This window comes from Sminthopsis crassicaudata, chromosome 3 (assembly GCF_048593235.1).
Source record: "Sminthopsis crassicaudata isolate SCR6 chromosome 3, ASM4859323v1, whole genome shotgun sequence".
Classification (NCBI taxonomy): Eukaryota; Metazoa; Chordata; class Mammalia; order Dasyuromorphia; family Dasyuridae; genus Sminthopsis; species Sminthopsis crassicaudata.
This window is the reverse complement of record NC_133619.1, coordinates 198190494-198208871: the sequence shown is the minus strand read 5'-3', so window position 1 is coordinate 198208871 and position 18378 is coordinate 198190494. Positions and strand designations below refer to the sequence as shown.

Below are 18378 nucleotides of genomic sequence, written 5' to 3'. Positions count from 1 at the left end.
TTACTAGCCATTAGTGTAATGATAACCTATATTTTTACAATGAAAAATCTGTTAAAAATTCCTCTTATTTTAGGATGTGATTAAAAAAAAATTCTATTTAGCCCAAATTTACCATTGTATATTTAATATTGGAACATTAAATGATTTTTACCCTAATTCTATTTAATATATTTTTAAAGTTAACATTTGTTTTCATAAGACATTTAGATAATTCACACCAAAAGATATGCCTGTATATAATGTGCAAAGTTGAAACTTCAATTGGTTTTTTCAAGATTTTAATTTTTCTTTGTTAGTCATCCTTTGATTCCAAATCCCCATAAAATTTTGTTATTTCACAGTAACACTGTTTTAAAAGATAACTTATGTTGTCATTTAATTTCATTCTGTATTGCAAAAGTGGAAAAAATTTATTTTGTTTTAAATCAAAAGTCTGGATATATTTTGGCCCTAATTTCTTGAAATTTCATTGTAAAATTCTGATATATCACACAGCCAAGATTTTTTTTTTTTACATTCTTTAATTTATGATGTTGTGGAAACAAGTTTTTAAAAATAATTTCCACAAACTTTAAATCACAACTTGCTGGTAAGGTTTTCAAATCATCTTTTATCAAGAAGTAAAGGGCATTATTTGCACATGCATAAAAAAGAAAACAAATACTGTTTGGAAAATAGCTTTTGAATTTCTTAAAATCCATCTTTTGTTTTTGTTTCTTTACAGATTCACATTATTCCTTTGTTTAAGGCCACAGCTACTTTTCTTCTTGGGTTGAATGCTTCTTTATGAGGTGTTAATGAGTTAAACTGAATGTGCTGCTGTGCTTTGATCATACACTCTTATAGTGTGTGATTATCTGGATAACCGGTACTTTGGGATCTTTGTAGTAACCCTTCTGGAGTCAAAATTGGCACATCTTCTCTGTGAGTTCATTCTGGAAAATGTGCTTTTTCTTTATATTGTTCTTTAGTAATCTGAGACCACTCTATGATTAAGGCCAACTGGGAAAGAGCAAATTGAGGATGCTTTTTTTTTTTTTTTTTTTTTTTTTTTTTTTGCAGTGCTTTTTTTCACACTACTCCTTGATAGACGTTTCAGTAACATTTTATCAGGCACCTGTAAAGAAGAACATGCTTGTTAACTTCAGTTCTGTATATATGCATTGGGATTACCAAAACCAGGAAATGGGTTGATATTAATAGATCTAGTTCATAAATACAATTAAGAAATGGAAGTGACCTCAAACTTTACATATTTAGTTGAGAGCACCTAGAAAGATTTGTTTATAGTCACATAGGCAGAATAAGTCAAGTCAGGATCCAAGGGTTCTTGACTCTAAACTCATTGCTCTTTCCACTACATTCTACTGTACAGCTTGTAAAACAGTTTTCCATGTCTGCCTTAATTTATCAAACTTCCAATGGTTTTCTTTTGAAGGCTACATCTTACTAGCTTTATGTTCTGATGGGTAGAAATGTTTTTATTTCTATCATGATCACTTTCTTATTTTATTACCCTAAAATAGTACATCTATACTGAATATCTGCTTAGTTTTGCTATATTACAGTTCCAATGCAATTTTTCACTTATCTAATCCCTTGACTCCCATTACATTTTATAAGACTTACTTTCATCATCTGAGTCGAATCCAAACAGCGTCTGACATTTCTTCTGTGCAAGGTGAGCCTCAAGTGCTTCTGAATTACAGTAGATGGTCAAGCAGTTGCCACATCTAAATCTCTCTGATGATGTGCTATAAACACTATCTTGATCAGAATGGGCATCTACTTTATCAGTCAGAGTTTTTCTACGTTTTGGCATGCTGATGTACCGTTCATCAAGATAACTGGGAGGCAATGGTCTCACATACGGCTTGGTTAAAATTAAACCATATGAAGTATTTTCAGTTGATGGATTTGGTTTGGAAGGTGACTGAGAGACTACTATTAGGGGACTCTGTTCTTGTGATACTACTTCAACATTCTGTGAAATGGAACCATTTTCTGTCCTTGTTCCATTTGTCTCGCTTTTCAGGGCAGCATCTGATAAAACCAAAGATGTCTGCTCTGATTCAAGATGTCCATTGACTAACAGTTGGTCACTAATAACAATACTTTTTTCAGAATTTGGCTCTACAACAGTCATCTTTTGGTCTATAAAGCTTATATCTGAAGCAGTAACATCAGAAGAATGGTCATTCCCATTCTGAACTACACTATTTATCTTCTTTTCAACACTTTGTATATATGTCTTTGGTTCTGTAGAATCTTTCCTTGATTTCCAAGTGGGAACTGGCAAATCAAGAGTTTCTTTTTCACTACCAGATAGGTCTTTTTCCTGATTCTCACACTGAAGATCTATAAGAGTATCCAAAACATTTCTACTTGTTTCAGCAAAAGGTTCTGGTATTGGATTTAAGTAATGCTGAGCTTCATGTTCATACAGCAAAGGAAGCTCTTCAAAAAGCTCATGGCATTCTGGGAAACTACACTGAGCCTGAAAAACACCATGACTTTTTGTATGCTCTGCAAGCTCAGTTGACAGTTTAAATCTCTGATTACAAGTAAAATGTAAACAAAAGTACACATTTGGATAAATGTGTCTCTTCAAATGATCTATAAAATGCTGAGAGTCCTCAAATTTCCGCTGACAAAATCGGCATTTTCCTTTGTTCCACTTCATTATATGTTGTTGTACTTTCAAATCAGTTGGATGAGCTTTCCTTGCATGTTTATTCAGAAATCTTATTTTTTTAAATATTCTGACACATCCATTAGCAGGGCACTTGAAATTTTCTTGTTGATCTACAATATCCAGATCTTTTTGAGGGCAAGCAGTTCCATTTATTTTATGAAGTACTGGAGTCTCTTGATTTAAATCATCATCATCGTCGTCATCATCATCATCATCATCAATACAAGTGGGTAAACTTTCAGTGGTGAGAGGCTCTGGGACATTATTTAAAGAACTATCAGGACTGCCATTTTTAATAACATCATGAGGTCCATACATAAAATTTTTAGTCACTTTAGCCACTTGCTCAAAAGATTCTTTCTTGTTTTCACTGTTATATGTAACAGGAGTTTCCATTTCACTGTCTTTAATATCTGAATTTCCATTTTCAAATGAAATGGAAGCATCAGAGCAATTTATTTGTTCTGTTGTATAAATTCCCTGATCTTCCTGTTGAATTACAGCAAAATGCTGTCTTTGTATTTTCTTAACATGATTCTTTAAATGCTTCAGCATAAGTCCTCTATTTCTAAATTTTCTACCACAAATTACACATGAAAAGCTGCCCTTTTTCTGGTGAGCCTGTGCATGGCGTACTATATGACCACCTAGAAATTCTCTGTTACACAACACACATTTATGCCTTGGAACATTACGGTCTACCTTAGAAGGATTAAAAGTTGTGAGATTTTTCTTGGCATTACTATGACCTTTGAATTGGGTTCCAGAGACATCTTCTGGATCATATTCCCCATTGTTCAGGTCCATAAGAAAGACTAGATCTTCCTCTAAAACCTGTGTTTCCATCGTCTTTCCAGGATGACCGGTAGCATTTTCCAGTGTATTTTCATTTAAAAATCCAACTGCTAATTTATCTCTCAATAATGCTGCACAATTTTGCTTTATCATTATGAAATTCCAAAATTCAGGATCAAAAAACAACCCCTTTTTCAAAATTGGAAGCAGTTCAAAACGAACACGATTCTGAACAGAACTAGTGCATTCATTGTACTCTTCATCTGGATGTTTATAGAGTCGTTCAACAGTATAATAGGATTCCAAGGAGCGCTCAAGAAAAAATACTGAGAGTGCACAAATCCTGAGAATCTCCAAATCATTTGGCAAAAAATGAGCAATTGTTTTATAAATTAGACATTTAGTGTTTGGATCATCCTGAAGGTCCAATTGTAGAGCACATCCACATATTTCAACACAAATTTGTAAGCCTTCTACTTCAACCTGGAGAAAGAAAATTTCATTTTATTACTATATAAGAATTGTATTTTGGTACTACACAAATTGAAATAAAAGCATAACAAACTCATTTTTTCCCCCTTTCAAATTTGTCTCCTTCCAATTTCTCTGTAATGTATTCTATTTCAGTAGACTTAAAGTAATAGAAAATGTTTAACTTGCATTAAATACTCAAAAAACACATACACAACAATTTTAGTCTGCATATGTTTATATATCATGGAGACATAAAAATACTTCATTACATCATCTGTCAATATTTATAGAGCATTAATAAAGCAAGTATCAATCACAGAAAGACAAAAGCAAATTGGGATATTAAACATTTGAGACAAATATTAACAGAATGATGAATAATTATTAATGCTTAAAATGAAAAACATTAAAAACTAATAAAGCTGTTAACTTTGTATTTCCATATGAAACACAATTCTCCCTTTGCCAGTAAAAAATTATAGAATGTGTCAGAAAGAATATCTCCTTCAAATTTCTAAATCCCAATAGTGGGATTCCATTTTCATAAATTAATTTGATAGTGGTAGCTTCAGTTCCCAGTATCCTGGAGAATTTCATGAATTTCATTTGGTGGCAGCAAGCAGCAATTATAACAACTCATATTTATATATTGGATAATGGGTTTAAACGACTCAAATGTTAATTAACAGAAAGAGAAACCTTTTCAGAAAATAGCATATCATTTTATATATTGACTGATTATATGCAATATAAAGTCTATATTCTATATTCAAATGAGTTCTTCCAAATGTCAGAGGGAAAAGTTTTTTTTTTTTTTAAAACAAGTTCAAAGTTAAATGAGATACCAAGAATACTACTGATGCAAATAACAAATGATAATTTATTTGAGAAAAATAGAACCCAAAAGAAGATAACTGAAATGCCTTCCAATTTAGGCTTTGAAAACTTGGTTTTTATTTGAATAGGGTTCATTTATTAGGTTTAATTAAAGCTTTATTTAATGACCTGAATAATTTTGAATACTTTAAAAGCTTTTTAGTATGGACATGGCACACCTGCAAACAAATAGTAGATGTCTATCTCTGGACTTATTAAGTGATGTAACCAATTTTGAATGTCTGTATCATCTTTCAATTTCCCTTTCTAAGTGGCTGTAGTATAAAAATAAGTTATAATGGACATTTGTCTTCCATATTCTAAATACTTTCTATAATTATTTTACTTATTCTTACTAGATGCTTTGGACCTAGTAAACATTTAATAATGTTATTAACATTATCTTGTTAATAAAATTAATAATGATTAATATAACTAATAATAATAAACTTTTGATATATCTGAATTTCTAGAATTTAACTCAGGTGATAAAATAAGTAACAAAATGACAAGACCTTTCAATTGTACTGCAATGTAATTATGCATGGCTTTTAAAATGGTTATATTATGAGAATTAGGAATACTACAATTTCATATACATACTAATGACAAATGTAGCAATGAACATGTGATAAGTATAGAGTAACTATGACAAATGAAAATTTACCTTAAACACTCCTCATTACATGTATTAATCATACACAAAGTTGGTTAAATGGAGCCACAATGAAATATAGGGTGCTTTTTCCTCTCCATATCTTTGTGTTCAAAATTCAAGCTAGAATTATTGGGAAGGAATTAAAGAATCTTCAAGATTCTGTTTGATATATATGTTAAGGCCCATATTGAGAAACATACCCATTTAACAATGGGCTAAGCCCCTTGATTTGGGGTTTAAAATTTTTTAGTTTTACACATGTTGAATCTGAAGAGTCACAAAATTTGAAACCATCTATTTAAAATCCTTGTCTAGCAACCAGAATTAACATTGCACTGAAGAAGTCAATTTTATCTTTTGACTGTTATAGGCAAAATCTAAAGGAAAAAAAAAAAAAGCAGTTGCAGATAAATGGAAAGACAGCCTACAACTTCTCCCTGGAGAGGCAAATAAAGGATATAGCAGAGCTGGTTTTACCATATGTCCAAAGGCAACAGGAAACATCATTTCATGGGACACTTGGTCACTTTAAATTTCAGAGCTCATGTTAAACATTTGTAAAAAGGTCACTATGAAATACAAATTATGTGTGCCAACATGTGTTGCAGAAGATGAGGAGACAGAGAAATATTGTGAACATGAAAAGATCCTCCAAATTAAACATCAATTCTCAATGACTTCAATGTTAAAATAAGCATAGGGGATGACTGTGAAAAATTATTTTAAAATAGTTCTTAGGTCTAAGAAACAAATAAAAAAGCAAAAAGCTTCTAGATTTAGCAAAAACCTTACAATTATATATCATGTACACTATTTAAGTGAGTTAGAGTTACAGAATACTTAAGAGCTACTCCCTGCTCCCTCCCTTCATTTTCTAATGAAGCTGATTATAATTTGACAGGAAACAAGTTAGCTACTACTGTGGAAAATCACTCTAAGCCAACTTTTTTTGTACAGTAAGGTCTACAACTTGTTAGAAGGATTCTTTCACTATTTCCCTCAAATTAATATCACATTAAATGAATTTAATGAGACATACTGAATAAAAAACAACTCTCATATGACTTCTTAAAACAAGCTTTTGATGCTTCTAAATTAAAACCAGGTTAATGTTAATTATTTCTCAAGGAAATGTAACTAACGTAAATTAATATCACAAGAGGAAAACAAAGGGTCTAGACATTTTCATCTCCTTATTAAACAAAGAGACATGGCAACCAAGCTTTGAGTTATAAAAAAACATTTGTAAAATCTCAGGGAGAAAAATGGTGAAAGATTATATGTACTATATCATCTCTTAAAACAGTGAAGTGGAGGAGAGTAAAAATTAGTTTCTGGAAAAATGATGAGAGAACTAATCATTTTAAATCACTAAGAATAATTGAAGATGAATTTGGAAGGGTAATGAACATGAAAAATATTTGTTCAGATTTCTACTTGATTTTTAAAAAGTTATATGAATATAAACCACAACATCTAGATGCCAATGTAGTCCTCTATCTGCTACACGAAGTAAAAATGGCATTAAAGAAAAACTGAAATGCGAAGAACAGCTAGATTAGACTGAAGTATATACAATGGAGGATCATGCTGGAGATAACACATTTTTGAGGATGCTAGGTAACTGATTCTTGAAGAATGAGAAAGGAGAGACGCCCATGTGTTTAGAAACAACAAAAACATCAACAAAGCTGCCAACCAAAAACCCTACTTTTCCATCTTGACAAAATCTATGTGAAAAGAATCTAAAAATAAATCAAAGGCAAACTTTCTAAAAACATGAAACATTTAACCTTCGTATAATCTAAGCTTATAATGAAAATGCTAAGTGAAAAATGAGGCAGACTTGTTGACAGTCTGGGTTTCTATTATGTTTGGCTTTTAAAAAGTTTTATTACTGCATTGTATTTGCATTATGTGATATCCTAAACACCACTCCCCTGAACACATCCTTTAATTAAAAATTAAAAATATTTTAAAATTTCTTAAAAAGTTAGGGAAAAAAACAAGGGGGTGATTTTCACAAATATCTACACAGAAAAATCCAAGTGAATAATGAAGGTCTATTCTAAGACCATGATATGCAGGTAGTTTAACAAACAGCTCACAGAACTGACAGAATGGTCACATATCTTAGCGCTTCCAGTTATGCTACATAGCTATAAAGTATGGAATATTGCATAGAATGTGAAGAGATCTAAAGAAAGGTTTATGTTATGGTAAATGAACCTATTATGAAAGTTTTTATAGAAGGTCATGAACAAAAATTATACAGCACAAAAAAATGTGGATAGTTTTCTAATCTACATTAAAGAAATATAATATATATCAGTATAATAAGATTTAGCAATTATTGACGTATTGAGCTTAAAAAGATTATTTTTTAAACTAAGCTTAAATTCAAAAAAGTAAAATTATTTACCTGATTTTAAAATTTATAGTAATTTACTATTTTAATATTTCTGAAACAACCTTCTCTTTAGAGTTACTACGGAGCAAACAGGTTAATCTAAAACTTAGGTTAATTTCTGTATATAGGCTTTAACATACAAATGAGCAAGGAGATATATTGGGGGGGAGGGAATAGATTTTGATGCAAAGCTAAAATTTTGTCCACAGATAAAATTGTGTCATGAGTGAATGGCAAAATAATATTAAATTAGTGTTCTTCCCATTTAAACTGCCTTTGCATGTATACTATCTATGTTTACACCATAGCATAATGTAAAAGGAATCTTAAGGATACTTTAATTTTCTACTTCTCAATAATTCAGCAACATGTAAGTTTCACTTAAAATGCAAAATTAAAAAAAATTACCTCATCTTTTATTATTTTCATGAAAGGAAAAATGACTCTCACATTAGTTGCTGTTCTTAAAAGCTGGTAGCATTGGTCTACAAAAACTTGCTTTGAAGGATTAGATTTAAGTTGCAGTTTACTCCATATGAAAATCAAGTCCCTGTAAAAGAGAAAAAAAATTTAAAAATACCATTAAGTTTAGTATTAACTATATTATCCTATTCTGTAGTAGGTTAGATGAGAGGAATATAAAGTGGAAACGATACATGATCTGAGAGTTGGAAGGGAGTTCTGAAGTCATCTAGTCTAACCCATATAGGAAGGGAATCACCAATTAAGGTATCTGACAAATGATTGTGATTATATCAGTCTCCTCCACCTGGTTCTTCCAACAGATATGAGAGGCAGAAGCTATTAAAAAAACAAAAAAAAACAAAACAAACAAAACAAACAAACAAAAAAAAAAACAGCAGTGGTAGACCTATGTTAATGGGGCTCCAAGCTAGATCAGATGCTGGTGAACTTAAGACACTTATAAATTCTGATACTAAGAGGTCTTCAGCATGTATGTCAAAAAAACAGAAGACCTCATCTTCTACCACAGTGAGAAGTTCTCATCTCCCTCTACTTTCAGAAACACCACATTCAATATGCTATATAACCATATAACCTTCTCTCATAATGCATTCATTTCCATTTTGATCTCCAGCCTCCTTTGGGGAAGAGGAATAGGTCCTTCCAATGAATAATGAACATTCTCATCCCTGATCACACCCTATACATTCCAGTGGTTTTAAACATTTCATCCTCCAGCCCTCAATACCCAATACCTTATTCTTATCCCTCTCAAATCTTATTTTAAAGATCCAATTATTTACCACCCATTCTTTCAATTGTGCCCTTGAAATGACTATTTCATAAGGCAATAAACTTCCTTCATCCAAAGTTTATTTCCTCTCCCATTCTTTCCATTGCGAATTACTACTGAAACCTGGTCATTTATCCTGATGACACAGCATTCCCAACTATCCTTTCCAGCGCTGGTTGCACCTTCACTAATTCCCCTCAATTCACTGGCCAAGGTGGGAGTGTTGGTTAACTCCTTTTCCCTTATTGCCATTTTTAGGTTCTCTCCCTTCCTCTATCACTGAGTATTCTCTCCTACACACTATTCATATTTACCACCCAATCAAAATCTTAGTAGCCTTTTTTTTTTTAATTATGGCTTTTTATTTACCAGATATATGCATGGGTAATTTTACAGCATAGACAGTTGCCAAACTTTTTGTTCCAAGCAGGTTGACCAATACATGCTAAATATGTTTAAAGTATAAATTAAATACAATATGTGTATACTTGTCCAAATATTTATTTTGGATAGCCATTGTTTATAGATATCTGGATCATTCCCCTTCCCTCCTCAATAATAAATTCTATGTATGATTTGACATTTTTCTCCCCTGACCAATGCACGTCCACATATTGGGGATTTCAACATACATACAACATACATACCTAACTCAAAGACTATAACCACTCAGTGCTTCAATATACTTCTCATAACATTCTTCTACCCCACTTTAGTCATACATTTGATCCTGCCAACACCCACAAATGAACTATCATATTTTTGAGAATTCCATAATCTTCTCTGACCATATTTAATTGGATTTTCATATCTTCCTCTGCCTTCCTTTATTGAAAGGCACTTCTCTGCATCTATACCTTGATTTCTCACTTCTCTCTTAGGCCATCTCCCTTGTATTAGCTATTCTCTCCTCTTTTCCTCTTCTTGATCCATTAGCGAACCAATTCAACTCTACAATGTCCTCCTCTTGTGAGTCCTAGCTCCAGTATCATTTCACTGATTTGACCTACTAAATCTCAGACTTCTATTTTGTCCCTACACATTCATTGCTAAACAATGGTGGAGAAAATTATGCAACATTCTGACCGGATCCTCTAAAATATTATGTTGACAAAACTTGAACCAGGTCTTCATTGCTACTAAGCAATCCTATTATACCTTCCTTCTCAACATACTGCCAAAGATGCTTCCAAACCTTTTTAGCCCTTAGCAAACCTTGCATGGCTACCCCTCCCCAATTCTCTTAGCAATTAAACTTGCCTCCTATTTTACAGAAAAAATTGAGGGCATTCACTCCCCTCATTATCAATTATCATTAAGATGCCTTCTATCACTATCTTCTCCTTCATCTCTATAAGGTAGATACCTTTATTGATCCTTCCATCCTTATTATTGTCCTCTAGTTCCTATGCCTTTTGTGGTTAAACTTGAAAGGCCACATAGGTACATTCAGTCTCTCTCCTCTTATTCTCTTCTTAATGCCTTACAATTCAACTTCTGACTTTATTTCACCAAAACTTCTTTCTCCAAAAGTTACAAATGATTTCTTATATACTAAACTCCAATGGCTTTTTTTTTTTTCAATCCTCCTCCTTGACTTCCCTTAGGGCTCTGACACAACTGATCATCCTGCTCTCTATGAATTCTCTTCTCTTTAGATTTAAATGGCACCATTTTCTGCTGTTGCTCCTATCAGACCTTCTTCTCAAGCTCCTTTGCTGGATTCTCATTCAGATATTACTCTGTACCCAAAGGTGTCCCATAGATTTTTGTCCTCCTTCTATACTATGTCATATGGTAGTTTAATTAGTTCCTATGGATTTAACTACCCTCTATATGCTGATTTTTCTCAAATAGACCTATCTAGTCCTCTCTACTGACCACAAATCTTGAATCTCCAACTAGGTTTCAGATATTTTGGATTAGATATTCAGTAGAAATTTTAGACTCAACATGTTCAAAACAAAATTCATTATCTTTCCCCCTAAATTTACATTCTACTTCTTAAATGACCTGTTAATGTAAAATGTGAAGTCCAGGCTAGCACCCTGGAGGCCTCAGAATTAGCCAGAGTCAGGATAAGCAAGTCTTTGGTCTTTAGGGGGAGAAGTAAAGGAGATGGACAAAACTGCCAGGAATTTTGCCAAGGATTCTTTCTTGATTCTAGAGTCCAGAATCTCCACACTTTTCTCTCCTCATCCTGAGGCCAAATGAAGTTCTCTAGCCCCTCTATCTCTCCACCACCTACTCCTTACCTAAAATTCTCTTAACTCAAGCATTGAGCTAGCATCAACTGTGAGAAGAGAAATTCCAAACATATGCTAATAGAGTTACTGTCCAATAGGTAATTAGCCTTAAGTGCTCAGCTATCTGATTCAAGTATACCTTTTAAGAGTTTCAGCCCTTTATAGAAAAGGACAACACCATTCTTCCCATCACTCAGGCTCACAACTTAGATGTTATACTCAGTTCATTATTTATCTCTTAACCTACATAACCAATACCCCCCCCCCCATGTATCCGATCTGCTACCAAAGCCTTTTGATTTCACATTTGCAATATCCCTCAAAGCCACTACCTTAGTGCAGAATCTCCTTGACTCAAATCTATCCTCACTCTAATACATTCCCCAATCAATAAAGTGATTTATTTTCCTAAAGTGCAGGTCTGACCATGTTAGATTACGCACTCCCAACTGAAAAAAAGTTACTCTCAATTGCCTCCAGGATCAAATATAAAATTCTTTATCTGGCATTTCAAAGACCTTTCCAAAACTTTTTTTTTTTTAACTTTTAAACTTATTTTTACTTTTACTCCTCACAATGTACTCCCCAATCCAATGATCTTGTTGAGATATATATATATATGACACCCCATCCATTTCTAGTAATTTTCTTTAGTTTTCCACCATGACTAATACTCCCCCCTCTCATATTTCTTCCTTTCTTACCCCATTACTTAGCACAATACATGCCACATAGTAAATGCTTAATAAGAATTTACTGACTGACTTTAAATCTTATCCTACTTTTCAGGGATTGTGGCTCTTTTCTTCTTAACCCATTTATATGGGTATTTTCCAAGTATTTTCCAAGAATTTATCATCTCTGGCTCTTCATTCTCTCTCTCCTGTTCACATCCAAGTCCTATTTATTCACTGTACATACCAACTCCCTACCTCTCAAGAAGAGTAGGTCTAAACTATTTCAAACCTCTGGATAGAGTTCCGTCCTTAACATAAATAGAGACAGGCTTATAAGCATTCTTGTTCAGCCTTGCGGTTATAGTGACTCTACTTTCCACATGCAAGGGGAAAAATAGGGGGCTTAGAGGATGTCTGACATTGTTAGGCAAGCATTTTGTCTGAACACAGTTGAGTAAGCACTTTGTAAAACATTTCCCTTAATTTAGTTTAAGCATCATTTTCCTATAAGTCTGAGGCCCCTTGATCCAGGGATGACTGGATCACTACAAAGCAAAAGACTTGAGTTCAAATGCAGCCTCTGCCTAAGTTTTCTCAAAATACAAAGGGATAAAAAGAGCTCCTACCTCTAGAGTTGTTGTAAAACTAAAATGAGATCTGTAAATTAACAAACTCTACTAAGCAAATTCACACTGTAATTTTAAAGTTAAAAAATAGAAGCTATAATTCTTGCATTAGATCAACTCATAGTTTACTTGGAAAAACAATATGCATAAGGGAAATACTTAAGAAGATAATTGCAAAGCAATATATAAATAAATACCAGAAATTTCAATGAGTATATGAGCCATCAGCACAGATATTGCAATGAATCCACCAAATGAGAGAATTTTAGAGATGGAAGGAATTTATAGAGCTCTCTTTAGAGAACTATTTCATTGTGAAACCAAACAAATCTAGACTTGTTAAAAATCACAAAACTGATTGGTGGTAAATGTGGAACTAGAATCCAAGACTCTATCTAATCTAAAGGCTCTTTGTCACTATATTATAATTCTTCTCTTTCATACTTTAAGTATTTTTATATCAGGTTTTTTTTTTTTTTAAAAGCCATAAGAGCTTTAGATAATCTAAAGTGTTGTCAGGTTTATTATGATCCTCTTGGAATTGATTTTTTAAAAAATGATGGAAAAACACCAGTTACATATCAACACAATTGCTTATTTTTCTATAATTCTACTGAGTTGAAAAGTTATTATTTAGGTGGCACGTTTGCACTGCTGGTTACAGAAAGGTTTTAGTCATACTGAGAACATAATTAATTGGTCTGCTGTAGAGTAGGGTCTAAACCAGTGTTCCTCAAACTTTTTACACAGGGGGCCAGTTCACTGTCCCTCAGACTGTTGGAGGGCTGGACTATAGTAAAAACAAAAGGTCACACTCTGTCTCCGCCCCTCAGCTCATTTGCCATAACTCGGCGTGCCGCAAAAATGTCCTCAGCAGGCCGCATCTGGCCTATGGGACCCCTGGTCTAAACAGACCTTATTGCAGTGACATCTGCATAAAAATTTGCAGAGATTTTTCCAACAACATGTTAAGATAAAGGAAAGAAGAAAACTATCACCGTAAGAACTTTTAACACTTGTCATGAGAAAATTCTGAGTGAAATGGTTTCTCCAAAAGTTCAGATTCCTTCTGACAAATTTTATAAATGGACAAACATAGGGAACACAAGATCATGTCAAAGACTGTCATGAGAATACAACCAATTCAATTTAGAAAATCAGGACTAAGCAATAAGTAGTTTTATGAAAACATAAGAATCGGGTGGCCCTAACAGTCTTACAATGGTCACATTGGCCTTGACTGAAAAAAATAAACAGGATAGTTTTATTTAACAATGGAAATGAATAGTCTTGTTAGCTAGGTTTAAAGAAAAATTTTAAATGTAATATTGAATATTGTTATATTGAAAGGGGTTAGGCTTGTTCTGTTTGACTCAAGCAAAAAGAATTATTTAGGAACAATAGAGGTTGAAGTTGCAAAGTAGCAGATTTAGGTTTAATAGAAGGAACATTTCTTAATGATGAGATTCTTCTAAAGGTGGTCTGATCTATTTCAGTTTTCCCCTACAGGAGGGCAGAGGGCCAGTGTTAATACATTGGAAAAATACTGACTTTGGAATATGAGGTTTGAATTAGATTACCCTTTAACTTTCCTTCTAGAACCAAATCAATGATCCTATAAATGTCTACTAAGATATATGTAGGTTGGATTGGATGACCTCTAAGGTCCTTTCCTATGCTGAAATTCTGTGCGAAATAATCTAAGAATAGCTGTCCTTTGGGATTCTAGTGAACAGAGTGTGTTTTCTGGTGAATGGAGAGGTTTTTCTCATTAACTCAAGTAATCACTACTAGGAACATATCCACCTACTACAAAATACACTTTAAAAATAAAGGTCATGCTAATATGACTAAAAAGCATGTTATTTAATCTTTTGGAGTCTGTTTCCTTCATTTTTCATCTATAAAACAAAAGTAGGAATTTGAGGTCTTTAAAATTTTTAAATCCTATGAAAAGGACATCTCAACAGGGGTAAAGAAAAATAATGTCTTAATATCTTAGAAGAACAAATAAAAAAGAAGGATAAAAAGAAAATTTTCTTATTTTGGAGAAGAAAAAGGATTAAGTATAATGGTGATACATATTTATTGATTATATCTTAAAGGAGACCCAGAATCTTAAATCCATGTCTCAAGATCTAAACCAGGATACTAGACTATCTTAGAATGTGGAAAGGACTTTCAGGTAATTAGTTTAATTTCCTCCTTTGGATTTTTCCGAGTGTCCTTTTGGTGACTGGCATAATATGACTAGGAATACATTTGGGGAGAAGATGCTATAGTCCAAATAAGCAGTCTCAAATAATAAAAAGGATTACAGATAAAAAAATTTAATCACAGAGAATTAAAAAAGTTTCTAACAAAACCAATGTATTTAAGAAGAGAAATATGTTAAGGAAGTTTCTCTTTTCTAAGATATTTAAGAAATGGACTCAAATTTTAAAAAAATAAGAATTCCTCAATTAATAAATGCTGTAAGATTATGAAGAGGAATGGTTCCTATTCTTATTAAGAAAAGAAACCCAAGCTATCGATAACCAAAAAAAATACTCCAAATCACTGATCACTAGAGAAATGAAAATTAAAGAAATCTTAAGAGTATCAAATAAAAAAGGAAAATCGATAGTTATGTAAGTTGGTGAACTTATTAATTGTATATGACCATACTGGAAAGCAATTTATAATTAAACACAAAAAGTTTTTAAGTAGTTAAATCACTTCTAAGCCAATTTTCAAAAGAGATCGATTAAAAAAAAAAGAAAACTAGAAAATAAAGGGATGCTCATATATTGACAAATGGCTGTGAATAAATTGTATAAGAATATGATGGGTTATCTAAATGTACATTATCAAGTATAGATGAAGAATAAAGACTTTTGTACTAGGTGAAATGAAAACTGGGTGAAGGATATAAGGCAATTAGATCATGAAATGTAGGCCTTTACCACTTGGATCAGAAGAAAGCTGTTAGAAAATATATTTGGCTCCAAATTTTTGATGGGAATTCATGAATTCAAGGAATAGCATAATCTAAGAATAGTCAAATCGGGACAGTTTGTCATTTGCTACAGTAGCAGGAAGGTTTGTTGTTAGCTTCTCCCATTTCTGAAAAATGCTCTCTCTATATCATCCTAATTCTAGAAGTCATACTATTATGTATTCCTGTTAAGTGTTCCTCTGGGAAGCAAGTCTCAGATCTCTGACTTGTGTACAGAAAACTAAGTAATTTCTTACTTAAATGTAGGAGTTAGTAGGATTAGGACTGATTTTTTTTCAGGGTCTGTCTTTTAATAAGTAAAATTTATTAAATTAAATTAAATTAAAATAATTGCTTATTTTTACTTTTAACAGATTAATGTGGAGGGCTCTTCCTAATAAGATCAGATTACCTTAATTCAAAAGTTAAGTCAATTCTAGACAATGAACAAGGTATAAAAAAATCAAGTAAAAGAAAGGTGGCATATAGCAGCCCTAGAACATTTATCACACTAAAAAGCTCTTAAAGCTAGAAAAGCCAACAGAAGAAGATTCCAGAATCATAGTGAATCACATCTATTCCAGTTCATACCTGAAAACAATCCCTTTTCTAACACTGATGACAAGTAATTATTTAGCCTTTATTTTTAAAGCCTTCAACGAAAAGAAATCTATTACAAGTGAGGTAACCATTCCATTTTGTATTGCTCCAAGTTTTTGTTTATAAAAAAGTTGTAATCTGAATCTTATTTTCTAGCTAGCACTGTATTTTATGTTTCTAAGGCCAGCCTATCTCTACTTTAAAATTCTTGAAGGCTTTATCATATTTCTACCACCTCCTTTTCCACTCTGTCTTTTTTCTGCTATACATAACCCAGTTACTTCTACTAATTCTTATATGACATGATTCCTATTCTAACAATTCTGATCTCTCTCCTCTGGATGTTCTCTAATTGACAATATTCTCCATAAATTATGGCATCAAGAACCGAAATTAACGGAATGTTAATATTCCAGTTGTGGATTAACCAAGGCAGAGTCTAAGTGGACTATCATTTCCTATGCTATCACAGGGTCATACTTTACTTAATGTAGCTTAAAATTACATAAAAGGTTTTTTGTTTGGTTTTTTTTTGGTTGTTGCCATTCTCTACTCATTTTGAGCTTGCAGAGTCTATTAAAACCTCTTTTAATAATTTTTGTATTTATGATATTTAATATAACAAGTATAAAATTTCACATTTATCCTCATTAAATTTTATTTCATTAGATCTAATACATTTCTCTAGCCTATAAAAATCTTTCTTTTGGGGGGCCTGTATTTTGTCAGCCACTGTGTTGTTATTTCTCCTCAAAAATCTAACAAATCTAACTTACATGATTCTATCCAAGTGCGATACAGACCACTGGCATATTTCAACCAAAGACTTCTCTCTCCAGACTGAAACTGATGCATCAACTATTACAATGAGTCTGATCATTCAACCATCTCTGAATATGCCCAACTAAACTAAGTGATATTTTTCCTTTACATCTCTACAAGGATAGTATGAGAGACATTATCAATTGCTTTGCTGAAATCCAGGTATGTTACAGCTACATTTCCCTGAATGATCAGTACAAATACCTTGTCAAAAAGAAGTTAGTCTGTTATATTCTGATCCTAATGAAACTCTGATAGCTTTTAGTGATGCTAAAAAATGTTGCTTCTTTTTACAAATGCTCAAAAATAATTTTGAAAAATTATTGAACTTGAAGTTGCAAAACATGATTTCAAATACTCCTTCTGACACTTTATGACTGTGGGCAAACCACTTAAATGCTCTGAGACACTATCTTCTTATTTGTAAAAGGAGAGAGATGAAAAGAAAAGTCTATAAAAGGTTTCTTTCAGCTCTGAAGCTATGATCTTGTTCCCTTAAAAAATTATAGGCAATAGTGCTGCATTTTTTTGCTCTCATAGTACTGAAATCTAAGTCATCAATGTGACTAAATGAAACTAAAGACTTATGAAACACTTTTCTTCAAAATTCAAATCTTTAAATAAAAATGAACTCCAAAATATATATTTGTGAAGAATACAGATTTTTAAAAATCTGAAAAATTTTACTTATTCAGGATGCTAAGTATAAATGAAATATGAAACTTCTATTGATCTACCATTTCATCAACTACTAATTAGAGAATGAATATGAAATTTCAGTAATATGTACTAAGCACTAAACTAAGATTTGGAATACAAAGGCCAAGAAAAACACTTTCTCACAGATACATTTTAGTTTGCAGGGAGAGGGACAACAAAATAAAAGGGAGGTAGTGGCCAAAAGAAAGGTATTTTGGCTTACCATGTCACAAGGATAAAGTGATTTTATCCTTTCCAGGAAAAAAGTGGATTTATGATTGATTAATGTTTAAGAACATTAAAATGTTTATTGTCTTAGTGCTAATATTTTAATGATTAATGTTTATTGTTTTAGTGTTAATATTTTAATGATTACTGTTCCCAAAGCAAGAGAAATATAAGGGAGGATTCTGTGGTAAGGTAAGTGGTAGAGAGTGGGATGGTAGGAAAAAGCAATTTTTTCTGGTAAAGCCACCAGGGGTCACTCTTATCTTTATCCAAAAAAAGGCTTAATGAAATATCTGTGGATGTCACTAAAAAGTGGTTATAGGCTTGATGATTTCAG

General features: G+C 32.4%; 1 protein-coding gene across 1 annotated transcript in view; it reads right to left on the bottom strand.

Annotated features, from left to right (window-relative positions):
• Positions 1-282: 282 nt before the first annotated feature.
• ZNF654 (zinc finger protein 654) overlaps positions 283-18378 on the bottom strand; it is a 115357-nt gene continuing 97261 nt past the window's right edge. The window contains 3 exon segments of the mRNA XM_074299800.1: positions 283-1117; positions 1630-3973; positions 8317-8458. Of these exon segments, the coding sequence (XP_074155901.1) occupies positions 1110-1117; positions 1630-3973; positions 8317-8458 (2494 nt within the window). The 3' untranslated portion in view covers positions 283-1109.